We start from the raw sequence: 12,630 nt of genomic DNA on the forward strand, positions 1-12,630 counted from the left end.
AGCTGAATCACACGCTGCATGGAAACGTCAAGGAAATCACACACAGTACTCGGAGGCTTCGACGCATTCCCGGAGCCACGAGTGGAGCTGAGAGACATATGGAAAAAAAAAGAGAGAGAGAGGAAGAGAAAGAGAGAGACCTGTAAAATATTGCACTCAAAGCTACACAGTTATCCCGGCAGCACAGTGTCACTTGCGACTGCCACCTCAGTCCGTTTCATCTCCATGGCGTCTGGTTCCAGTGGAAAGTATGGGATCCTCGTTGTCAGGTGGCAACACAAACAAAAACCGACAGGTATTCCAATAAATCTCTAGTTGGCTGATTTTTATAACGTCGCGTCAGCTCCACGCTTCAGCCCCCATTGTCAAAAAGAAAGTAAGGCCTTCAGCCTGCAGTTCAAACGTCGCTGAGGACGACGGCGACAGGAATTCTCTCAGAGGTCCCTTAGTTTATCCAGTATAAATAACATGACGGACACGTTAGCACAATGACATCAACCCAGAAGAATCCAAGAGTTAGGAAATATTCAGTCATCCTGAAATACAAAAATAAAACATCTTTGACTTTTTTGTTTTGTTCTTTTTGTCCGTCTTACTTTTACAGAAGTGAAGTCTTTAAGGTGATTCTTTTAAGACAAGAAGCTTGAGATTTTCAGTTACAGTTTAATTTTGTTTTGTCCCCCTCTCCCCCTCCCCCGAGGATAATTAGTGCTGTCCCATTGGTCCCCATCAGTTCTTCTTGGAGTTGGGTTTTAATCGTCGAGCCCTCCGTGTCCGCTTAGTCACTGTGGTGAAACGAAACTCCTCCAGCGGGTCCGGCCTGCCCTTCGGCTGGCGCTTCATGAAGTGGACTTCCTGTTGCCTCTGCGTGGTCCGCGAGCCTTTCTTGGGCCGCCCCTTCCTGTTGAAGCCGAGGTACCATCCTTTGTACTTGGCCGACACGAGAGCCGTGTAGTTGTTCTCCAGGAATTCCTCGACAAAGACGCACTCCTGCTTCCTTCCATCGGGCTGAGAGAAGGGAAAAGAAATAGGACGTTAATTCATTCGTAACAGCAGCGTGACCTCTTTTCCAGCTAACAGTCTGGCTCATCTCCATTTAATCAGTGTGTTCGGGCTCAGGATGGTTTGCTTTTCTGTCTGAGTTTTGTATTTTCAGGTTTAGTGTGAAACAGAATACAATTATGTGTTAAGAACATGTTTTTTAAAGGTAAGCTAACAGATACATTTAGATTGAAAATAAAAACTGTTTAGTAGAAAAGGTCTTCTCATGAGTTAACACTAAACTAAGGTTAGATGTCTTCACTTTAACATGACTAGTGCCCTCACCTGCACACCTTTACTCTCTACTGCACTACTGTAATATGAAACTACTTCCTGTCTGGTTGCTCCTTTTCACACTCGTTCACTAAAGTATCACAGGTACCACATTACAATAGTTGTAGTGGTTGTAAAAGAATAGTTTGACATTGTAGGTTCCATGTCTGCATGTTAAATATGTAGCGAGAGCCAGGAGACGACTAGCTTAGCTTAGCATAAAGACTGGCTTCATAGTTAACTGAATGCTAAAAGAGTGCTATCGATCTTCTCATCTTACTCTCAGCAAGAAAGTGAACCTCCCAAAATGTCAAACTATTGCTTTTAAGTAACTGAGCTACAAATTCATCAAACAATTAAAAAGATCTGGCTTTTCTTTCAAAAACATGCTGGTAGTTAAATTCTGATGGAAATCTAGTGGATTTTGACACCAAATTTGAACTTTTAAAATAGGGTGGCAGTAAATATCTCAGAATAAAAGATGGACCCATAAAAAATAAACAATTTGCATATAAAATAGAAAATCTTTTTTATTCATAATTTGGGTGAAAAGACACTTAGTTTAATCAAATCTGTCCAAAATGTCTTTGATTTCCAGTTCAACTTATTTATTATTATTAAGGAAGCTGAACACCACCAGCGATCAATAATTCAATGTTGTCTTGTCCGATTGTTAAAATAATCCTTTGGTGGTTTAAAGGAGGAAGTCAAAGACCATTCTTTTAAACAAATAAAGCCCCAGCAACTAAAACAACATAAAAAATGCATGTTTCTAACAGACGACCTTGATGAGAGAGTGAAAACGTGTGTGTGTGAATTGCTGCAGCCCCTCCGATGCCGACAGAGTTATTAAATGCAACACGGTGACGCGTGTGCCTCCACAGTGAGCGTTTTCAAACATCGACTTCCTTTTCCATATCGAGAGCGGCCGTCCGCAGAGTCGCATGCAGTCATCCCGCGCTTTGTGGCCACCTGGTGTGACTAAGTGATATAATTGCAATGGCATTCCTCCTAAGTGACCATTAGTCTCTCAATGCATTGTGGTGATTGCAGTCCGTAATTGACTGATCGGGTGTCAAAGGAGTAGGCCGATTACGTAATGGAAGAAGGGCTGCGAGTTATCAAAGGGGTTTTGTTAGGGTGTACAGAAACAGCAGGAGAAAGCAGATCTGAGGCTGCGTTCAAGACAGCCGGGATTAAGAGCTCCCTTTAAAATATTAAAATATTCATTTTGATATTAGAAAGAGCAACTTTTATTATTGTCAGTGAAAATAATGAGCTTACTTTTTTTTAAATAATATTCCTAAAATGAAATCCAAAAGATACTCACCCTTCCGACTATCTTGCCCTTCTCGTTCATGCAAATGTAATGTTCGCTCTCTTTTCCTTTTATTCGAATGTGGCTCCCGAAGGTTTCCGTCTCGACCACGAGGAGAGCTGGAATAGAGAAGGAAAAGAAGACTCTGTTAAGGGCAAGTCTTTCCACTCGCATCCGCGAGCTTCAATAAGGACCCCCGTACATTTAGACACAATACTTTTTCTCGCTAATGGTCAACAATGTCCTGTACTTTTATTCAATACTCAATTTTTTGGAGTTCCCACATATTGAGGACATAAAAATGATTGTGTTTAATTTAACTATTAAGTTGCTATATTTCTTCATATACCACCACAAAACAGTCAACCCCCAATATTAGTTGTACCAGAGGTTAGATTGCCTTTAATCACATCAAGCATTACGGGAAATCATTTATTTGAACAGCTGAAAACACTCGAGGCTATAACATCTATACTCCAGAGCACATAGTTCTGTTTTTAAGGTATATTAAGTGTATAACTTTCTTTACACAATACCATATATGAACCAAAACAACAATGCCACCGCCACTTCAGCCTGACACAGCAGTAATCCACTCTCGAGACGCATCCCGGCGGCTCTTTTATCCCCCCCTCCCCACCTCCAAAATGTTAACCCCTGCGAGGTCACCTTTGTCTCTGCTCGCCCCTCGACCAGCAAAGAAATCTGCCAAACATTTGTGCAGCGGTTATGTGCCCCTCAGGATTAGGTTTCAAGTTCCCTTTAGTCTGTGCTCACTCAATCAAAAAGTTAAGATGATCCATTTGTTTAACACACAGGGCCATTCAGTGGCGCTCAAGGGAGCAGAGGAAGAATAGGCGAAGGGGACGGGACGGGCTCGAGGGCAGAAGTAACCCCCCCCTCCCCCTCCTCCTCCCTCCCCCTAAAATCCAACCTTGGGAGGAAAGTGGGAAGAAGAAAACCTGTCTCAAAAAGGTGAAACTTTAGAAGTTATTCTTTCTCTTGTTTTGAGAGATTTCCGATTGTACATCCAGACCAGTCTGGACCCTTTGGAGTCCTTGCGAAGGGAAAATTAAAGTGAATGATGTTTAAAAAGATACGTCAGCTCTGCAAGTCAAATCAGGAGTCATTTGACAACACTTTGGCCTTCTCACTCTTTGCTGGTTTTGCACGGAGACCCAAAAGTTCAACCTCAGCTATGAAGCCTCGACCGAGAACATCAGATAAAACATTTTCCTCCCCACTGTAAGTTAAATAACAAAGAAATGGAGTAATTTCATTTTATCTGAACAGCATCCACAAGCAAATATCTTCAGGAGTCAGTGAGTGGTCACCGTGATGTTTTGTATATTAACACTGTGTGTTTCTTTAAACAATTCTCAGGCTCGGGACTCTGCTGGCAGCCATAGCTGGCATATAAAATGAAGGAATTCTGACAGAAATGTTTGAATATCTGATCAATGCATTCATTAAATACCACTTGCAGTGATCTTTTAACCAGTGAAGTGTTTTCTTCCTCGGGGCGGTATAAACAACAAAGGGGCCACAGGCTTTTATTAACCTCAGCATGGGGGTCATCTGTCAAAATAGCTGAAACTCCTGCTTTAATTCCATGTTGCAGCATTTATCAGTTTAAAAGCCTTTGCAGTGACCCACCGTCTGCTCCGAGTGGACAACAGGCATCATTTACGACAGATTGTTCTGGAAAAGGATTGTTCTAGTCTCTTAAAAGTAATGAATATGCTACGCCAATACCTAAGAAGAATGATAACACCCGCTCTTTGACTGTGCTGATACGGACTTAGCGGACATAAAGCTCTACATCCAAGCAATATATTTCTTTTGTGGTGGTTTGTTGCGCTCCGCCGTGAAGCTGCAGTGACTGAGAGTGGATCAGAGTGTCTTCCTGGGCGTTATTAGAGAGTGCAAAGGAGTTCACAGGTGCCAGGTACTGCAGCTGGATTGGGAGGAGGAGGAGGAGGAGGAAGAAGAGGAGGAGGAGGCGCGGGACGGGGGAAGGAGGAGGAGGGGCGGAGGGGAGAATTGGCAAGGCCTCATGGGAAAAATTGGATCTGCTTCCACTCAAGCTCTAACAAGCAGTGAGGAAACTTCGCCTCGGCGCATCTGTGACTGAACACACTAACTCAGAGGCATTCAAGACCCGCCGTGAGTCAGCTGTTGTGAGCAAAATACCTGCAGGAAAGCACAAAACAAGTCCTGTTGTTTGTGCCGCCGCATCAAAGAGCGCTTCACTGACTGTCGATTTACTCATCCGCCGTGTTGTTTTTGATTTGAAATTGTCAACAAGGCCACACAGAGATGTTATATGTAAGGTTGATAGGAGCATAGCTGAAAATAGATAAAACGGAATCTTTAAAATGATCACTGTGTGGTTTAGGAAATGAAACATCGTAAATTTAACTTTCTCTTGCCCTTTCAAGTTCAAGGACAATGCCGTTGAGACTTCACCAATTTTCATTTCCAAATATGGGCGCATATGAAGTGAAAAACACCCACATTTACAGATAAATTAAGAGACAGTGAAGTTGAGTAAAACCACAGAGTTTCATCCTACATGACCTTAAAAGCTCACAACCGAAAACAGTAAACATATATATATATATATATATATATAATATTTTGCAGCATGGCAAACCAACCAGTCAGTTTTGGTCCATATTAGTCATTCTGTCAAAAATTCACACCGTTGGCCTACAAATCCATCGAGGTAAACATAGACTTGCTCTGGATACCCAGATGCTACAGTAAACATCAATTGCAAGGTCAGCAATTTCATAATGTTTCCAGCCACCCCAACCAGTACTTGGTGGCTTACAAAAGTCACCATCCGCTTTGCCCAAGCCAAACACAGAGCATGGAAAACAACCTCCACACAATGGTTAGTAAACAGCCAAAGTGAGGAGTGAGGGAAAGAAAATCTAAAGAAGCACCAACATCTGGCAGGAAGGTGGCGGCGATTTCTCATCCTCTTATAACAAACTGGCTAACGTGTCGGGTGAGATGCACAGGAGTTCTCCCATACCATACTTGCCCCCATCATCTCCGTTGGCGTTGACTTTCTTCCCCAAGATCTGGACGTGTTTGCCCGTGGTTCTGCTGTAGAGCTGGTAGATCCGGACCTGCTTGCGGCTCAGGTCGTCCGGGTTCCTCGTGTGGTTCTCGATGTAAAACCTGAAATCGGCAGTGGTCTGCTGGGATTCCTGCACGGAGGTGTGAGACAGGAGGAAAGAAAGAGAGAGAGAGAGAGAGAGAGAGAGACGGAAAGACAAGACAGTGAGAGATTGTCACGGTACAGGTGTTGATAGTGATGTGTGCTGTTGCTTTTATGGGCCCTGTGTCAAGAAAACATTGTGCCTCCAGGGCTCAAAACCGAGATACCAACCGGGAAATTGTGACTGCTGCATTTTAGTGTTTTCTCTTCTCGCTTTTAACTGGCACATTTTACATGCGTTGCATTTACAAGCTGATAACTACGTACAAGGTGCGTTAATGAAGTCACCGTAACCCCCAGAACAAGTGCAAAGCCTGTAGTGCAGCCTTCTGTCGCTTCACATTGAGACAGCCGTATACTATGTGCCCCCGGCGATATTGAGAAACCTTTTCTCCATTTCCACAAGCAAGCAAGCCACTAGCAATTATACACCTGAAGCATCCAGACCTGTTGCACTATCATCAAACAAATATCTGCCTGCAGGCCAAGAAGGGTCCATAAATTAGGAAACGCAGCAGGCGGAAAGACAAGACTGAGAGGTGGCAAGAGGCACCTTGAACCACAAAAACACTCTTGTTGGAGGACCTTCTGATCAAATCGTCCGAATCCACCTTTCAGAATTCACTCGCCGGCTGTTTACGAGTCACCGTAGACCTGACCATGAAAATAGAGGAAATCGCAGAAGACGACGGCACGTCAGGAGAGCAACCATGTCACCCGACACGTGGAAGTGCGAGAGGAAACGTATACTTTCAGAAGCCCTGGAATCTCAGTTCACGCCAAGATCCCATTTCCCCAGCTGTATGGTGTGGTAATTGCACAGTAATGGCTTTTTATGTGACTGTTCTCAGGTGGCTAATTATATACACATTACATACCCAGAGTCCTTGTTATTCTAACTTCAGTGAATTAATGACATGTAGCAAACATGATGGGAAACTGTGGCTTTGGAAGAACAAATCCTTAAACTAAGAGAGATGTGCCATACAATAATCCTTAGAAGAACAATGTCCACGAAGATGAGTCCTTCATGTTGGAGCTACGCCGCGCCCCACCAGCAATAGTTTGGACGTCAACTTCTAACGTCATCTCAAGGATTTTTCCTCTCAAATGCCCAATAGATTGTGAGACATCGGCAGCATTTCTGGGCGGAAGGACTTGTTGGCTCATCATGACGTATTCGGTCTAGAAATGTGGCCCTCGGAGGATCCAGCCCCCCGAACTGGGACACAGCTTCTGTATCTTGACATTTAGGAAACACGCCCATAATGTTACTTTTGGCTTCAGGCGGTGTGGAAAATGAGAGGCTGGATATCGAAATGCATAACCTACTGATGTAACTCAGTAATATTGACTGCAAGGCATCAAAACCTAAGAACTATGATGACTTTATATCACGCAATAGGATTTTTATTCGTTTTTTTTTTTTTATGGCCAGTAAGCTTCTCCTTAAAATAAAAGTATCAAAATGAGTTGTTGCTCTATTGGCTCATTATTTAACCCCAATTAGGTCACTCTAATTCCTCCTTTATTCTAAGGAAGTATTCCAACATGCAACACAACCTGCATGAAAATACTCAGCCTTGACAACCATGATGTTACATTGTCCTCAAACATGTTTTTTTGGGCTACAGTAAAAAATAAATAAAAATAAAAATCAAGATCAGTACTTTGTGGAGCCCTAAAAAGATCACCTTATACCTATAGTCGCCCTCAACCAGGTCCTTAATCCTATAAACTCAGACCAGGACAACCAGGCCTCAACCAGGAGATTTACAGTTTCACTGAGGCACATTAACATCAGACCAGGGAACTGTTAACCCAATGCAACCTGTTCAATTCAAGGATTTGTCATTTCAACACACCAGTGTTCAGAACAATGCACATCTGTGTTACCTCACAGGTAACTTAAACTGTATTTTTATCGTCACATACATTAAATTTGACCTCTGCATTTAACCCATCCTCAGCTTTTAGGAGCAGTGGAACGCTGTAACTCGGGGTTCAGTGTCTCGCTAAAGGTTCAACATGTGGACAGGAGAAGCCGGGGATCGAACCCACTCTTACCCCTGAGACACAGCCGCCCCGCCCCGTCAATAAATGCACATAGACAAAATGTGCCAGACTGCATTTACTGTATATTGAAATTAAAGAGATGTTCTTGGTTAAACCTTTTAAACTTCTGCTCCAGAGACTCACGGAAGCTTTCACATTTGATGCTCTAAAACATTTAGCGTCTATTAAATGCTCCCATGGGAAGATCCAGAAAATGATGCATTTAAAAGCTGAGCAGTTAGCATGAGCGGCAGCAGCAGCAGCAGCCACAACGGCTGAACAAACAAAGACAAAAGCAGCACCTACAGCACTTTTCATCCAAAGAAAAAGGCTCTAAACGTATGACTGACAAGTTATTACCGGCCTTCACAGAGCACGACTAGAGCGCTTGGAACCAAAGATACTACAAAAAAAAAAGGAAAGACGCTGGATTACCACTACATGCCGGTTTAAAATTAAACATTCATGCAACAGCAAAGTGCTCATCCAGAACTGCACACAAATGTGTTGAAAATGATGCGTCCATTTCAAAAGCCGAACATCAGCATTTGTCAACTTTCTTTCAAAATGAACCTCAAAGCTGACGAGCAAGAAAAGGAACAAAAAAAAAAAAAACCTGAACACACAACATAACTTGGCCTAACCGGGCTGCTGAGGGATTTATCCCAAATCTCCCCATCTCTAAACAAACATAAAGGTGTGTTTGGTAGACAGTTGCATTTTGCATCAAGGGAAAGGCAAGCCTAAGCACATGGCCGGGGTGAACGCTAGCGACAACAGTTTTGTTTTTTTATCACGCTGTCTCCTTTCTTCAAAGACACAGCATGAAAACGGATATGGTTGAAACTTCAAAAGTCTGGCACTCATCTTCACCCAGGAAGCTGAGTTGTCGCATCCATCTAAGATACACCTTGCTATCTGCTTGACACACACAGACAGGGTCACACACACACACACACACACACACACACACACACACACAACTAGGGAGAGACACACATTCACATGCTGGCAGTGCATTCAAAGTGTACTTCCAACTGTGGTTGCTTCTGTTGTCTTTCCTCATGAAAATCACAACCACAGCATGACACGTAGGAGCCATTAGCCGTGCGTAGCGGCGCTGAGAAGCAGAGTGGGCCAACAACACGGAGAGGCGATGAGAAAAGAGGGCAGTAAAGTGCTATTACTGCATATCTTCAGCTTGATCATTATCCTGGTAGCACTCAAGAGAGCTACGATGCATTTCCTTTGTTCGATAAATGCCTTTATCTAATCTGAATTTTTCTCTAAGCCACAATAAACAAATAAACATGCATATCACATATTAACAAACAGAAAACGTCAGTCATCGGTGCACCTCATACGTCTGTTGGGCCACATTCTGCATGAAGTTGATCCTGTCTTACATGTGAGGAGTGGTCAGTCGACACTATGGCTTTGTTTGTGCCAGCTCTGTTGGAATAATCAGAGCACATATAACTTTGCAGTTTTCTAGTTTTGGGGAGGTTTCAGGTTTTTATATTTTGTCTCTGAGAAATTATTATAAAAAAAAGTTCTCGGTCAGAAAATTTACTTCAGGATTTAGACCTGTTATTTTGTTACTGAGATACAAACTGGCTACCCGACCAGGACAAGGTGATCCAAGCAGCTCTGAAGAAGTAAAATATCAGAATGGTGCAACCAATAAAATGTATTTTATATAGTCTACAAACAGACTTTCCATCAAACAAGGTCAAATGTCAAAATGTTTTTATCTTTTTTTGTAATCTGTTAAAGATATAATTACATAAAAACTACCAGCATGTTACTATATGTGGATGAAAATGCGTCCCGAAGTGGAAGAGAGATGAAAACCTAACCTGCTCTTTTTCTTTTTTAATCAGTCAATGCTGTTTTAATATTCAAGATCGTAGCAACACTGAGAGGAAAATATAAAAACATAACAGCACGTGGGACATTACGATCAGACACGTCATATAGCAATAAAGTGATCGGATAGCTTTATGAGTGAAGGAGCGTGCTCTCTGCATCTTATCTGAATCACAGCGCGCAATTAGGTGAGTGGATGCCTGCAAATCATTACTGTTCAAAGTGAGACGCGACTAATAAAAACCGAGGCAACGAGCGCCAAACGAGCCCATCTGTTGAGAGAACAACTTTTAACCCCAGGGATCTAAACATTTATTACACTATTCTGTTGTAAAACACCGAAACTGCTACTTGAACTCCAGATTAAAAACAACTGGTTTTAATTCATATCTGCCAGATAGATAGTAACAAACTGATTGGGGATATTTTTTGATTAGCCTAGGTGCAACACAAGCATCCGATAGGAGTTTCCTCAGTGCCTTATTCCCTAAGATATTTCTTTATAACTGCAGTTTGTATTATTTTTTGCATTAGTCATTTTATAGGGAATATACTTCGAGAACTGCATTTGTATCTCGTGAAGTTGCTGCTATAATATGAATTACAGTGCTCAATACTGACTTTGGTTACTTTCTTTCTCACATTTGTGGTACTTTTTTCATTATGTATCTCTATAATGGCTCACATCTCCTCTGTCCATTTATTGTCATCCCCCCTTTTTTTCGGAATGTCCTTTTTGATTTTAGCGATTTTTTTTGCACAGCACATGCTTTCCTAAAATGATAGGCCGATTACTAGATCCTAATTAATATTAATGAATATGGATTTAATGTAAGCAAGTCATTTGAGTTTGTAGGGACCACATTGAAAATTACCTAAACCCATCATCAGTATTAAACAAATAAATCAGAGAAAGCTGCACAGTCACATGCAAACAGACGCGCACACACACACACACACACACACACACACACACACACACAGACAGACAGACAGACAGACAGACAAATTGAGTTGATCGAGGGAGTAAACATACCTGTAGCTGGAAATAGAGTACCAGAAAATGTAAACACCTATGTGGAGGGAGAAAGAGAGAGAAGGCAGAGGAGGGGAGTGAATCACACAGGCAATTACATGAAGAATAAACGCAGCCTACCTGGATGAAAGCAACGCGCAAATACGAAGCTTTTTGGCGACTTCTATTGGTAAGAATGCATGGTTTAATGTGCGAAAGGCAAACGGAGATGCGGAACACTTACAGGTATATGAACCTCGAAGGCAGCACAGACATCTTGACTCGCAGAAATACACCTGCTTCCACAGATTTAGAGCCCCAGGAAAGGTTGGCGAAATCGCCCCCCTCTCTCTCGCTTTCGCTCCCCCGCGCGTCCTTTACGCACACAACTCCGGGGGTAAGTAGGAGATTGAATCCCAGCGTAAGGATAGATCACTGGAGAGCAGCAGCAGAGTCACGGAGCGCAACATTAGGTGTTTCCTTGTTGGGGGGGAAGTATCCACAAGATTTGGGGGGTTTTCTCATCTCAGTCTCCTCTGCTCCCCGATATCCCGCAACGTCTCCGTAAATCGGTGCCAAGCGTGGAAAGGATTCAAAATTCAACCTCTCAAAAAAAAAAAAAATGTTCCCCTCGCTCAATACAATATCCTTCGAGTTTTGCGCACACAATCCAAATCCTGCTGCTCCAGAGATCACAGGCTCCTCAACTCCGTCCGTACCTGCGGGGGATTTTTACACCTTGCGTGGGTCATTTTATTCTACCAAGTGCTGCGGTGTTAAAAGTTAAAGCGCTGAATAATTAAACGCCTTTCTACCAGGAAAAACAAGTCGCTAAAAGTGGCCAAACAAACTTATCCAGGCAAACAGAAGAGTTGTGCTTTTTAAAAAAAGCAGTGTTGAAGAATCGCAGCGGATCCCTGGAGAGGTTTGGGGGCTGGTGATGGCGCAGCAGTGCCTGTCAGTGGTGTTTGTGCGTCTGCGGCTGGAGATTTGGGCACAGAGAGGCTTTTTTGTTGTTGGTGGGTGGAAACATGTCAGTGGTTTGCACCTGATAGGGTAATCTTGGAGAGACCATCAGTTTGCAGACTTTTTTTCTTCTCTCCTCTCGGAGGGCAAAGCGCGGCGCAAAGTAGATTAAGAACAAGAAGATACTGCTTTTTGAAATTAATAAAATGTATTTTTCCTGAAGAAAGTTTGGGAAATGATTTAATTGGTTTGCGAATATGAACAAAGACAACCTGATTTACAGGAGCTACGTCTAATTGGAGGCATGGGATGATAGAAATAAGCAAACAAAGTAGTTAATAAGTTGTATTACACGATTTTTTTTTAATTACCTTAACTTTGTAAAACCACATTTTCAGTTTATATTACTTTAAAGGCCTTTACAACAATGAACATATTGTTATTATGAGAGTGAAATATGAACATAGTTGCTGTGTGTAAAAACTGTTTCTCTCTCTCTGTTATTCGCGCTTTTTAAAGTGCCGCTGCTTTGTGGATTGGCCTCGGCTCTCCCAGACACCATTCAAATGCAGTTTGTTGTCGACCTCGATTTTTTTTTCCAATAATGTGCTATAACTTATCCCGCATTTAAATGAAAGAGAGGTGTGAATGTGTTTACGAGCTGGCAGCAGTAAAGCGAGCCCACATCCCCGCTGCCGTTAAAAAAAAAGAGGGTTCGCCTTTATTGTCCCATTAAAACTGGATCCTCGGCATTCCTGTCCCATTGATATTCAAAATGAATCTAAATGATTACATACAAAACTTCCCATGTTGGGGATTTCAAAGGGCCTCCTGTGGTGAGTTTAGCGGGGAATGAAAGGG

The 12,630-nt window shown here is 42.5% G+C and overlaps 1 protein-coding gene across 1 annotated transcript; it reads right to left on the minus strand.

Annotated features, from left to right (window-relative positions):
- Positions 1-666: 666 nt before the first annotated feature.
- fgf24 (fibroblast growth factor 24) lies at positions 667-11,079 on the minus strand. The gene is made up of 5 exons (XM_076105235.1): positions 11,048-11,079; positions 10,825-10,861; positions 5,676-5,853; positions 2,645-2,751; positions 667-1,008 (listed from the first exon to the last, which is right to left on the minus strand). Exons 1-5 carry the CDS (start codon positions 11,077-11,079, stop codon positions 730-732), a joined length of 633 nt encoding a protein of 210 aa, XP_075961350.1. The 3' UTR covers positions 667-729.
- Positions 11,080-12,630: the final 1,551 nt, after the last annotated feature.

This window comes from Anarhichas minor, unplaced genomic scaffold, assembly GCF_050575085.1.
Source record: "Anarhichas minor isolate MPS153535 unplaced genomic scaffold, ASM5057508v1 ptg000031l, whole genome shotgun sequence".
NCBI classification, from domain to species: Eukaryota; Metazoa; Chordata; class Actinopteri; order Perciformes; family Anarhichadidae; genus Anarhichas; species Anarhichas minor.